Genomic DNA, 12,753 nt, shown 5'->3' with positions numbered 1-12,753 from the left:
ACCTTTAAGGACACCATTATCCTAAACTCCACTCTGATACATTCTTTCCCTTAAATGATAAAAAATGGGTCATCTTTCCCTACCCATTAACCCTAGTTAAGTTTGACCATTAAATTCAATTAGTTGACTAGTCTTCTTATGTGGCATCTCATGTGACATCTGGGTTAAAAAAAAAAAAAAAAGTCTATTTCCCTCTTCTCCTTTTAGATTCCGTTGTGCCTCACACTTTCGCTGAATGATTATTCCTCCTCATCTCCCTCACTCTCTAGTTTAATGGGATCCCTATTGTCGTTAAATAAAAGTAATCTAGCCTAAAAAATGAAATTGCAATCAATTTATAGAAAAACAAACAAAAAATATATTATTTCATTTCATTGAAAAAACATTTTCGACATTGAGGAGGTGTGGTGGGGGAGTTGTGGCAGTTGTGGGCTCTAGTTGGCCTTTAATATGAACTATTCATTTAAGGTCTGCGGTTGTCATGAACTCGATTGTGGGTAAAAATGCCCTCAATATTTAAAAATGCATTTATTTCTACATACATTTAATGTGCTTGTTAATTGATTTTTTTATACCAAATATGTACATGTGACACTTCACGTGGCATCAAATGGTGTCCATTCAAAAATTAATATAGTCACTTTTATCTTTGAAGTATTTACTTAGGGATACTTGATGCTGTGAACTCGATTTTGGATCATTTTTTTCCTTATATGTTAAAAAACCTAACATTTAAGGAGCCCTAGTATCTTGAACTTGATTTTGGTTCATTTTTCCTCTTAAATGTTAAAAAACCTAACCAAATATAATGCTACAAGCAAATGTTAATTTAAGTTAATGGGTCCTACCATTGTGTACATGTGGCATCCAAATATATGTCCAGTCAGAAATTAAAAAATTTGTCTCTTAAAGCTGTTAAAAATTAATTGTAAAAAATCTTCCATGTGTATAGTTGACAACCTAACTCAATTATTTTTAAGAAAAATTACGCTCCCTCTCTCAATCTCGGCATCTTGCCTTCTTTGAATTGTGTCATCCTAAAACATACCTTAGATGTAATAAGCACTGCTCTCTCTTGAAACAATCATAAGCCTTAGTTATTAAGATTGAGGGCAACTTGTCAAGTGTACACATGGATGAATTTTTCACAAAATTTGAGTCAAGCTGCCAAGTGTACACATGGAAGATTTTTTTTTTTTAAAAAAAAAATGAGTCAAGATGCCAACTGTGCACATAGAGGAATTTTTTTAATTTATTTTCTGATTGTGACTACATAGAGGATTGTTTTATAAATTTCTGATTTGCTATCCACTTAGATACTACATGTACACACTCATGGAATCCACTAACTTAAATTAACTTTTTTGAGCTAGTTGTATTACTTTTGATCACCAGTTGATTAATTAAGGTAGAAAAGTCTTTCTGTATTATGGTTCCTTCTTGACACTTCTACCGATTCTCCAATCTTCCATATCCTTCCCTTTTCTTTTGGCTTGATGAAGTTAATTGGTCTCCTCCGACTAGCGATCATATGCTTGTTGATAGAAAGAAGATCACTTGACTCTATGGATATCTTCAACACACAATGGTGGATCTAACTATCATGGGACTTGTCCATGGCTTCCCCTTGGAAAACCCTAGAGGAGAGCCCATTAGCCCCTTGCTAATTAAACGTCATGAGAGGTGAGAATGTCTCTTCATCTCTTCATGGTATTTTGGACTTGGTTCAACTAGGAAGCAATTGTACAAACCAAATATAATTGTGAGAGAGAAGCAAAATCCTTCTATACTTCCAACTTAAAATTTCAGCAAGTCAATTTCATGACCATCATTAAGCACACATTAAGGCAGATTGACATTTATCATAGAATAAGTGAAGAAGGAATTATTTGTATCAAAACGTATTCCTAACAATGCAAAGACCAAATAGCTACTATACTTTACCGAGAGGCTTAGCGTGTGCGTCCTAATTGACCTTCAATGAACCCAATTTTGATATATGCTTGTTTTGGTGATTCAAAAATGATTTTTTTTTAAAAAAATACAATATCAATCCACAAACGCAACTTTTGCAAATGAAAACGAGAGTTGCTTTCAAGAAATTGGACTTGTTAATTATAACAAGTCTATTTTCCATCCATATGGAAGTATATAGAACTATACTTTGACGCAACCCATGAAATTGTAGACTATAAGGAACAATGTTATTGAAGGGCCCAATACAATAAAAAGAATTAAAAGTTTAAGTATCTATTAGAAGTCTATATCCAACATATTTGGAAGGCCCAAAAAAAGTCATGAATTGCACATGGATGAAGTAAAGAGGCCTAATTCTCACCTACTCAACATCAAATGGGTACATGAAGAGCCCAACTAGAAAGGAAGACATGAATAGCAACTAGGAATGCAATTTTGGACTAATTTAGGGAACAAGAAAATGCATCTATAACTCCTCTTCTGGCAATTTGCGCATCAGATTCAAGGCCCTTGTATGCATACATGATGGGGTTGTTTACTGCTATGATATTTAAATACATGAATGAATTACTGGTTTGTTCCATATAAAACGACTATGCGATGCTCACATGCAGCCAACGGCTAGTTGAGTAAAAGAGAATAATGGTGTTTCTGTTATAAGGAAATTAAACAAAAAAGTGTTACAATAATGGTACTCCTGGTACATATCACATGTCAAAGACACTTCAATGATCATCAGCAAAAGACTCTTCACTACTGTATTTTGGACTTGATCTTAGGACAAGAAGCAACCGCACTGCACAAACCAAATATATCCATGTCAGGGGCCAAAAAACAATTGATGAAATGCTCCCAGCCTAAATCACAACAAATTCATAACAAGGCCGTCACAAAGTCCCTCAATTAGTGTGGATGGAAAATATTTGCTCAAAACTTGAGTTCACTTTACTGAGTGATTAAATTCCTACCTCTAACCTCTAACTCAATTACTGGGTGAAAGCTTCACATTAATAATTCCGGGAACAAACTAAAACATTAGGGAAACATTATTATTCTTAATAGGTAGATGCCAAAAGATCTGCCCAAGCCACACAAATTGAGTAACAAACAAGCATTCAAGGAAGTTGATAACAATGCATTACTGGACTGGGAAGAGAGAAAAAAAGAAAAGGAGAGGCATTAAACAGTCTATTAAGGTAAGGATAAGGAGCAAAAAAAAAAAATATATTTTGAAACTTTCTTCATGGTAATAAAAGCTGAGGAAAAAAATAAAAGGGATAATAAAATTTTTAATCTGTCAAATTTGTCTCTGTTATTTAGTTTTTTAAGTTTAATTTTGATTTATTTATTCTTTTATATTTTCTTAAATTATCATTTTATTGGTTTCTTATGTTTTAAAACACAAATTTATTATGTCAAAACATTAATCAAGTCCAAGAACAAGGCTCAACCCAACAGACTTAAGTCCAAGATAATAACACATGGACCAAAGGGCTGAGCCCACTAGAACTAAGAATCCATCTGATTTATTCAATTGTCATTGTTCATTATCATTGTACACGTGGCCTCTGTTTAAGCTCTGAAAAACTTCTCTATGTAAGGAATAATAAACCTTGGGTTCTGTGAATACTATATTACACTTTACTTCTTGGTGTTTTCTTATCTCAAATTAATGTAATATATAAAGTATTTTAATAACTTGATATGCATATGTAACTAAATAAAAATAAGTTAAATTTTAAATTAGTTTAATTTTTATTAATCTAGTCCCTTAAACAACATTTAGTTCATTTATTTTTTAAAATTTCTGAGTCTTTTTTACCTATCTAAATAATTACATTTTTTTAATTTTGTTATTCATGTTAGGAGAGTTTTACATTGTTACCTCCTATTTACACAATAAAGACCAATAAATTTAATTTTGTTATTCATGTTAGAAAAATTTGGTGATTCAGAAAATATTATCCTCACAAATAAAATGTAAATACAAGATCAATCAATAAATAGAAAAATAAAACAAAGTAGATAGCAAAAGTACACTCTCATAAAAAAATTTACATCTATCTCCAACATATATATATATATATATATATCTGTGTGCGTGTATGTTGTTTTGTATATATTGTCGGTATAATTTACAATAGTTATTATCCATGTTAGAGTACTATGCTGTATAAAAACTATGTAGAGAAATAATAAATAACACACACACACATATTAAAGAATTGTTAAAAAAAAAAAAGGACTCTGAGTAAAAGGGCATACTTATTTTTTCAATAAGATGTAAATATTGAAATAATAAATACAATATTGTAAAAAATTTACCACTTTCATTTAGTATATCTAAGCACAGAAGAAATATCTAATTAATTTTTTTATATCAAGAGTGATTTTATAATAGTAGTGAAGGTGAGCTTATAAATAAAAAGCAAAGAAGGGAGAGATACTTGTAAAGATATATGAAAGAAACTGTACGTGTGGGTGGTGATGCTTTTGTTTGCTTGTGTATAAATTTTAGTTGCAAGGGGTGACAGGTGAAGTCGTCATGAGATTTGTTGGAGGGAGTCGCTCTTCATCCGAGTCTGACTGTGAGTTATATGTCACGTGCACTCCACATGCTTTCATTGGAACTGTCTCTACCTCTCCATGATCAAAATCAACGTAATAGTCCGCAGAGAATTCACATGAAATCTTGGCAACATCACCTGCTCCAGCACCAAACGAATCCCTTTCCAATTCCATGTGCCATATGCAAACACAATCCGAATTCATTTTAAGGAGGGAGGAAGCAAAAAATGAACTGCGGAATTTGTTGTCATCATCATAAGAGAAATCACAGTAGATCGTCAACATTTTAGGTGAGCAAAGATGAGAAGGAACAATGCAGCAACACAATATGATGGGTGATCGTTTGAGATTGCAGATGACTTCCATAGCATTGGAAGCCTCTATCTGATGTTTATATTCCATCCATTTTGGAACTCTGCTTTCGGGGTAACAAGCCCAAACAAAACGAAGCTTCTTATCCTCACAGGCTGAAGTCAAAGAGAAATGAGTTAGTTTCTCAATGAAGCGAAGAGAACACTCATCCAACTTTATACAATCATCGAAATGAAATTGACACTGATTTTGAACTAGAGAATCAGAGAATACAATCTCTAATGAAGTGCATCCTCCAGCATATAATACTTTAAGGAAGGGAGGAAGTCCAAGTATAGACTTAAGCCTCTCGCAATCTTTCAAGATCATGATTTTCAAGCTTGTTAAGGCCTTGATATTGTCAGGGATTTCCAGCAAGTAACTGCATCTTTCCAAACTTAGGTCTTTTAAATTACGCCAAGCATCAAAAAGAGAGCGCAGCTCTGTTGTGTGGATCACCTGTTGGAAATTCAAAATTCTAAATTTCTCAAGATTTGTCAAGCCACATAGCTCACTTATCGGAAGACTCCTTAATCTTTCACCCTTATAAATCACAAGGATTTTGAGCTCCGTGAAACCTCCCATTGGCAGCAAATGCAATATTTCAACTTCAGTCTCACTGAAATACAAATCCCCAATTTCTTTGATGACAAACTGAATTTCCGGAGGCTCTTACAAAAGCCAAAATCAAGGTAAGAGAGAGATTCTAAATGAGTCTCACTTTCAAGACTTTCTAATTCCCGACAAAAACAAACATTCAATCTAACAAGAGATTGGAGAGATAAAATAGATGGATGAATACTATGTAGACTTTCACACATCCAGAGATTGACTTCTTCAAGATTATATGCCATAGAGAAATTAGGCAGCTCAACCAATTGTTTACACCTAAACAAATTTAATGTCTTTAGATTCACAAGATCCTGTGACAATGGAAATGGAAAAGTTTTTCACATAAAAGCCTAATAATTTAATTAAATTGAAGAGAGAGAGAGAGATACACATATTAATTAGTGTGTGTGTATAAATACCTGCACTCCATCCCAAAGCTCTTTAATATTGCTGTCTGTCATATGAAGTACAACAAGGCTCTTACCATTAAAGCCCAACGGCAAAGACTTCAGTGGTTATTGTTCCCAATAAAAATACCTTAATTTCTTTGGAAAAGAGCCCAGACCAAAAGGAAGCTCTATATGATGATATGTCTTGTGCTCAATCATCCGTGGTTTAGGGTGAAAAATTTTGAGAAATCTTAAATTTTTCATCTTTGCAAAGGTGTCTGGGTCCAATTGTAAATGTTTGATTTGATCCAAATCCAATATGATGCCTTCAATTTTATTAGTTCCCTGAACAAAAAACAAAATAAATATAATATTAGTTTTTATAAAAATTGTTCTAGAAAAATAAAAAAAATGATATAAATTTCACTTACCATGTTACTTTCTAATACATCATAAATTTCATCTGTATCTTTTAATCGGCTACGTAATGCAGGATCTTTAATACATTCCGCACGAACTATTTGCTCAGCCATTTCTCGTATCAAATCATGCATTTCAGTACTTTTACCATTCAGCCAACCTGGTTTTATGAGAGATTTATCCATGAGATTTTGTATTCCACTAACTGCTTTAAAACCACAAGCTTCTAGCACATGAATAACTCTATCTTTTTCTTCTCCAATGAAAAAAAATGCAATGTCTAAAAATATTTCCTTATCCATGTCATCTAATCCATCATAACTAACTTTCAATATATTTTGAATTTCTGGATGGGGACACTTTCTAAGTTTCTCAAGCTCACTCTCCCAGTATGCCTTATCTCTAGAATGAAAATGGGAACCCAAAACTTCTAAAGCTAGAGGAATGCCTTTAGCATAGGCAACTGTCATTTCTGATAGCCTTTCATATCCCACATTGGGGTGAGTTCGCTTGAAGGCATGTAAACTAAAAAGTTTTAGTGATTCTTCAAAATTCAACTCCTTGACTTCATGTATATATTCATCATGAATCCCTCCAATCCTAAAAACATGCTTGTCTCTACTTGTTACAATTACTCTGCTGCCACGCCCCAAGCAAAGTTGTTGTCCAGCTAGATCTTTTAATTGCTTTGAATTGGATACATCATCAAGCACAATCAAGACTCTTTTTCGTGATAGCCTTCTCCTTGCATAATTCATATCTATGGGGAGACCTGCATCTTGGTCTAATAGCTTAGAAAGAAGCTTTTGACGCAAATGACTCAAACCATTGCTCTTCGTTGATTCCTCTCTCACATTTTCTATGAAGCAATAGCTTTCAAATTGAGAAGAGAATTTGTCAAATGTAGCTCGAGCCAGGGTTGTTTTGCCTATCCCACCAACACCCCAAATACCAAGAAGTAGAACTTCCTGTGACGTAATTTTCATTAATGATTCAACAATGGCGAGATTTTGATCCAATCCAACTAGATGGGATTGTGGCGCAATCGGGTTGTTATCTTCCAATTTTTTAGGACATCTTGGAGTATTGCATCAATGAGCTGTGATTCGTTTCTAGCATATTAAAAATAAAAGAAAATAAAATTATTACGAGCTACTCATTATATAAGAATAATAAATGCATAGACATAATTTGGTATTACCATATTCTAAATCATTTTGGGGGTAACTAAGAAAGGGCTTTAGAAACTCTATAAAATGATGTATTGAATAACTAAAACTTACTGAAAATTTGATGAATGATAACCAGATAAGTCTGCGGTTTTCTTCAAGACAGATCTCCAATTTTTCAACTCGTTTGAGTTATCCTTGAACTTCAGTTCAAGATGTGCAAATGCATCTGCATAAGTTCGTTTTTGACGCCTGACATCTGAAGGATCTACACAATAGAAAACTGGTAACACAATTTGTCCGCTTGCTTCCTTACATTCCATGATTTTGACAAGCTCTTGCAAGCACCACTTTGAAGAAGCATAATCTTTGGAGAATATGACCAACGCAATCATTGATCCTTCTATGGCTTCGTCAAGTGCAGACGATATTTGATCTCCTCTCTCCAGCCTGTCATCCACATAGACGTCTACCTGCTTTCGACGCAGCTCCTTTGTTAAATGGCTGAGGAAACCAGATCTGATGTCTGAACCTCGAAAGCTGATGAAAACATCATATTTCACTCGGGAAGAAGAAGCAGAAGCAAACACAGCCATTGCTGAGGCACCAAAAACAAAAAAACAAAGTTTTATAGGTTGTTGATTTTAAAAAGACGAAGAAAGAAAAGCGTTTAAGTTGTTAGGGAAGGAGGGAGAAAGATCAGATGAATACCTTGGTGGGAGTGACTAAATCAAATCAAAGGTTGAAGACTTGCAGTTGATTGGGCGAATTTGCTTATCCTGGGAATGAGATCGACACAACAGAAAAATGAATCTGAGTTTATTGAGCCTTTGTTCACATTGAAGTTAACTGGGAAATTTCCAGGAAGTAGAAAATGAGTCAATGACCCTTGACTAGTGAGGCATTGTTTTTATTGCAAGTTAAAACTGTCGGTGGAAATTTCTTGCTTAAAATAAGAAGAAATTTCCACGAAATAATGAAAAACTTTGGTCCCCGGCTCCTTTTGACTACAAGTCAACAGCCCTTTCTCTTTTGAGTTTTTCTTGTTTAAAGTAATTAAAAACTTTTAGAAAGTCTTAAAATAAATTAATTAAAAAAAAAGTGAGTAGAAATTTCAAAGAAATATGAAAATTTGTCTTTTCCTAATTCTTTTTGACTCAGTTAAAATGTGTGTGTTTTTTTTTTTGCTTACTTTTTTTTTTTTTTCGTTTTTGTACTATGAAGTAGGATTTTCCACGAAAATGTAATAAAAATGGGTCTGTACAAAGATTGTTTATTTGTTTCTCACGTCCAAATAAGAAAAAATATTTCTTTTTTGTTTGATTGTAAGGGCCTTTACCGCAAAACTTCTTAATTATTGTTCCCTCCAATTATAATATATGCCGTCTGCTAAAAATATTATTTGATCTAAAATATAAGACATTAAATATTTTTATAATTATTTTTTAACTATATCCTCACTAATTCATTTATTTTTTTTAAAAAATAATATATTGAAATTTAAATTGCCATTATCAAAACACTTATACAGAATATTTAATAAGGATATGATTAAAAATGTAAAAAAATTTTAAGGTTTTATCTAAATTTTTTTGAGAATCATGAACTAATTACTTATTAATATCTTATATCGTGATTAAGAGAAAGTATGTGATAGTAATTAACTATTAACTATTGAGAATATATGATAATTGAATAAGTAAGGCTCTAACTTTCTTGAAAAACCAATGTCTTATCGTGAAATTACAAAATTAATCACAGAAGAGTAAGAATAAAGTTGTACTAGTACATATGATTTAGTAAATTTCTTATGCTGTTACACACACACACAGATTATTTTTTAGAAAAAAAATAATTATTTGATCTCTATAATTTTGGCCTAGTTGTAACTTAATCTCTCAATTTTGACTCGTTATAACTTAGTTCTTATAACTTTAACTCGGATGTAACTCAGTTTCTGAACTTTACCTCTTGTAATTTAGTTTCTATAATTTCAACCACTTAAATATCGATCCCTATATTTCAACAAATAAAATTATAAGGATTAAAAATATTTTGAACCTTTATTATTTATAATATTTAAAAATTAAAAGATTAAAATTATGATATTTTGAAAATTTAATATTTATAATATTAGTAAAAAAATTATAAGATTATAATTATGTTAAAATTTATTACTAATATTTTAAATTATTAAAACCTTTTAATATTTATAAATATTATACATATTAAACACTTAAAATATTTTAAATCTTTATAATTTTATTTTTAAAATATAAGAATTAATATTTAAGTGATTAAAACTATAGGGACTAATTGTAAAAGGAAAAGTTCTAGAATTAAGTTACAACTGAATTAAAACTATTAGGATTGAGTTATAAAAGAATCAAAATTCAGGAATTGAATTATAATTGAGCCCAAATTACATACTAACTAATTAATTTTTTCTATTTTTTAGAAGGTATTTATGTGTATTTTATGGGTTTTTTTTTCATTTTTAAAGTTATCTTTAAGTCAACCCTTTTAATCTTTATAAATATTATACATATTAAAGGCTTAAAATATTTTTAATCTTTATAATTTTATTTTTAAAATATAAGAATCAATATTTAAGTAATTAAAACTATGAAGACTAATTGTATGAGAAAAAGCTCAAGAATTAAGTTACAACTAAGTTAAAACTATAAGAATTGAGTTACAATGAGTTAAAATTCAAGAATTGAGTTATAATTGAGCCAAAATTACATATTAAATAATTAATTTTTTCTATTTTTAGAAGGTATTTATGTGTATTTTATGAGGTTTTTTTATTTTTAAAGTTATTTTTAAGTCAACTAACAGTCAAAATTAACTCTTTTAATAACAAGGTGTTCAACATATTATTTCCAAATTTTGAAAGAGGAATTATATTATATAAAAGTTTAAAATATCATATACTCCTAAATGAATAGCAAAGGGGTAAAAATAATCCTTAACCTAATAATAATCATAATAAATTTATATTTAAGAATTCAAACTATAATAAATAAATATGGGTACTATTGAAACATAAAATTAACTAATCTAACTTCAATTTATATTAAAAAAATGAGCTTTTCAAAATTTTCGTTTCATTAAGAACGTAAGAGAATAATCAAGGACTTGTTTAGTTTTTATTCTCACTTTTTGTTTTTAAAAATTATTTTGTAAATCAATTTTTGAAAGTTGTTTTCAAAACAAAAAAATAGAAGTATATTTAAGTAGCTTAATTTAAAAACAATCTAAAAATAAAAAATTTCCTAATAATGACAATAATTAGTGGCTAATGAGTAATGATGGTAGTTTATGATAGTGATTGGTGAAATGATTATAATTTTAAATAATCAAATGTAAAATGTATCTTGAAAAACATGAAAAATAAAATAAAAAAATAACCTTAAAATGTTTCTATTTTTTGTTTTTAAAAGAAAAAAATGAAAGTAATTTAGGAAACAATTAAATTTGTAACACTTATTTAAATGAGTTTTAAAATTTTTTATTTTCAAAAATAGAAAACAAATTTTAAAAACAGAACAACTTTTTCAGTTTTCTTATTGTATTCAAATGAGTGCAAGCCTCTTCTCTTTTGTGTTTCTAGTTTTGTTTAAATTGAACTTTCTTGTACCAACTGAAAATGAAAAAGGAAGGTACGCAGAAATTTCGACAAAATATGGAAAAATAGTCTTCAGGAATCATAAACCCTTTTTGACCCGGTCAACAACTTTTTTTTTTTTTGGGAGAAAATGTTATCCAACAAAATCCGTGTAGAGATTTTATGTAAGAGAAGGACCCTTTTTTTTTTTTTTTTTAGCCAAAAGCAAAAGAGAAGGGCCTGAAAAATTTACTGCATTCCCCAGTGCCTACATGAAAATCAAATTTTTATGAGAAAAGATCCAAGCACTCTTAAAATTATATAGATATGTGCTCATTTGAGTTTTGAGAAATAATCACGCATAATTAATAATAATCTATTTAAAAATGAATAATTTACCAAATCTAATAACATAAGTTTAATTGTACAAGTATTAGTTATGCATAAACAAACATCTATTTAAGTTTTAACAAGTAAACTTACATATAATTAACAATAACTCATTTAAAATTAACAATTAATTATAATTAATAGTACATATTTAATTGTTCATGTGTTGGTCATGCATAAACAAACATCTATTTGAGTTTTGACAAATAATTCATTTAAAATTAATAAATGACTATAATTGATAGCACATATTTAATTTATTTAAGTGTTAGTAATGTATAAATAAGTTCCATAATATTGAGCCTTTGTTCAAATTAACGTTAACAGGGAAATTTCTAGGAAGTAGAAAAATGAGCTAATGATCCTTGTCTAGTGAGTCATTGTTCTTATTGCGCGTTAAAACTGTCGGTGGAAATTTCTTGTTTAAAATAAGAAGAAATTCCCATGAAATTTTCAAAAACTTTCGTCCCCAACTGCAAGTCAACATCACCTTCTTTTTTAGGTTTTTCTTGTTTAAAGTAATTAAAAATCTTTAATTTTTATGTCCAAATAAAAAAAAACGCTTCATTTTTATTTTTAGTTTAAAACTAATTAAAAATTTCCTTTTACCAATAAAGAAAGCAAGTTTGAAAAATGATAATAAAATCCTCTCAAAATATATAAATGATAATTAAATCTTTTAAAATGTTACAACTTTTTTGAAATCTTTACATACATTTTTTATATTAATAATTTTAAGTTAAATAACTAAATTATCCTTTGTTTAAAAAAATAAAGGGTGTATTTCTATTTTCTCAATCACAACTATTCAGTGAATCATAAAAATTGAATAACTTCCTCATAAATTTCTTTTATGATTAAAAATCTATAACAGTTATCTAACTGAGTTTGAAAAAAAAAAAATTAGAAATTTTGACAGAATAAGGAAAAATCAACTTCATGAATCATGACCCCTTTTTGACTGGGCTTTTTGGACCCGATCAAAACTGTTTTTCTTTTTTTCTTTTTCTTTTGTGCGTCAAAATATCATCTAAAAATTTTGGAGAGATTTTATATGAAAGAAGGACATTAAAAATAGAGAAAATTACATTCAGGTTTTATAGAAGAAAGTTTATTATCAAAAGATTTCATGAATTTTACAAAATACTTTTAAATTTTAAATTCTATACATTAACAACTTAACTAAGGACATTAACAATTGGGCAGTGGCTATTTTTGAAAATCTAATAATAGCCATTTTAAAATTATATTAATGGTCATTGCTCAG

The 12,753-nt window shown here is 29.7% G+C and overlaps 2 protein-coding genes across 2 annotated transcripts; both read right to left on the bottom strand.

The window, feature by feature from the left end:
- Nucleotides 1-2,487: 2,487 nt before the first annotated feature.
- LOC129288098 (disease resistance protein RUN1-like) lies at nucleotides 2,488-7,366 on the bottom strand. Its single transcript, XM_054924464.1, has 4 exons — nucleotides 6,329-7,366; nucleotides 6,046-6,242; nucleotides 4,453-5,962; nucleotides 2,488-2,773 (listed from the first exon to the last, which is right to left on the bottom strand). Exons 1-3 carry the CDS (start codon nucleotides 7,301-7,303, stop codon nucleotides 5,950-5,952), a joined length of 1,185 nt encoding a protein of 394 aa, XP_054780439.1. The 5' UTR covers nucleotides 7,304-7,366; the 3' UTR covers nucleotides 2,488-2,773; nucleotides 4,453-5,949.
- A 100-nt stretch (nucleotides 7,367-7,466) lies between these two features.
- Nucleotides 7,467-8,342, bottom strand: LOC129288099 (TMV resistance protein N-like). Its single transcript, XM_054924465.1, has 2 exons — nucleotides 8,198-8,342; nucleotides 7,467-8,084 (listed from the first exon to the last, which is right to left on the bottom strand). The coding sequence occupies exon 2, from the start codon at nucleotides 8,080-8,082 to the stop codon at nucleotides 7,597-7,599; it is 486 nt and encodes a 161-aa protein (XP_054780440.1). The 5' UTR covers nucleotides 8,083-8,084; nucleotides 8,198-8,342; the 3' UTR covers nucleotides 7,467-7,596.
- Nucleotides 8,343-12,753: the final 4,411 nt, after the last annotated feature.

Source organism: Prosopis cineraria, unplaced genomic scaffold (assembly GCF_029017545.1).
Source record: "Prosopis cineraria cultivar Desert tree isolate PC_DT_omini unplaced genomic scaffold, ASM2901754v1 PC12, whole genome shotgun sequence".
NCBI classification, from domain to species: Eukaryota; Viridiplantae; Streptophyta; class Magnoliopsida; order Fabales; family Fabaceae; genus Prosopis; species Prosopis cineraria.
Note: the sequence above shows the minus strand (reverse complement) of the source record. Positions and strands in the feature narration are given on the sequence as shown.

Excerpts from the sequence above, each read along its gene's own strand:
- LOC129288098 (XM_054924464.1), bottom strand. The coding sequence starts at position 7,303 with ATGAAAATTACGTCACAGGAAGTTCTACTTCTTGGTATTTGGGGTGTT. Across the intron at positions 6,243-6,328 it reads ATGTATTAGAAAGTAACATG|GGAACTAATAAAATTGAAGG; the intron begins GTAAGTGAAATT and ends TTTTTTGTTCAG.
- LOC129288099 (XM_054924465.1), bottom strand. The coding sequence starts at position 8,082 with ATGGCTGTGTTTGCTTCTGCTTCTTCTTCCCGAGTGAAATATGATGTT.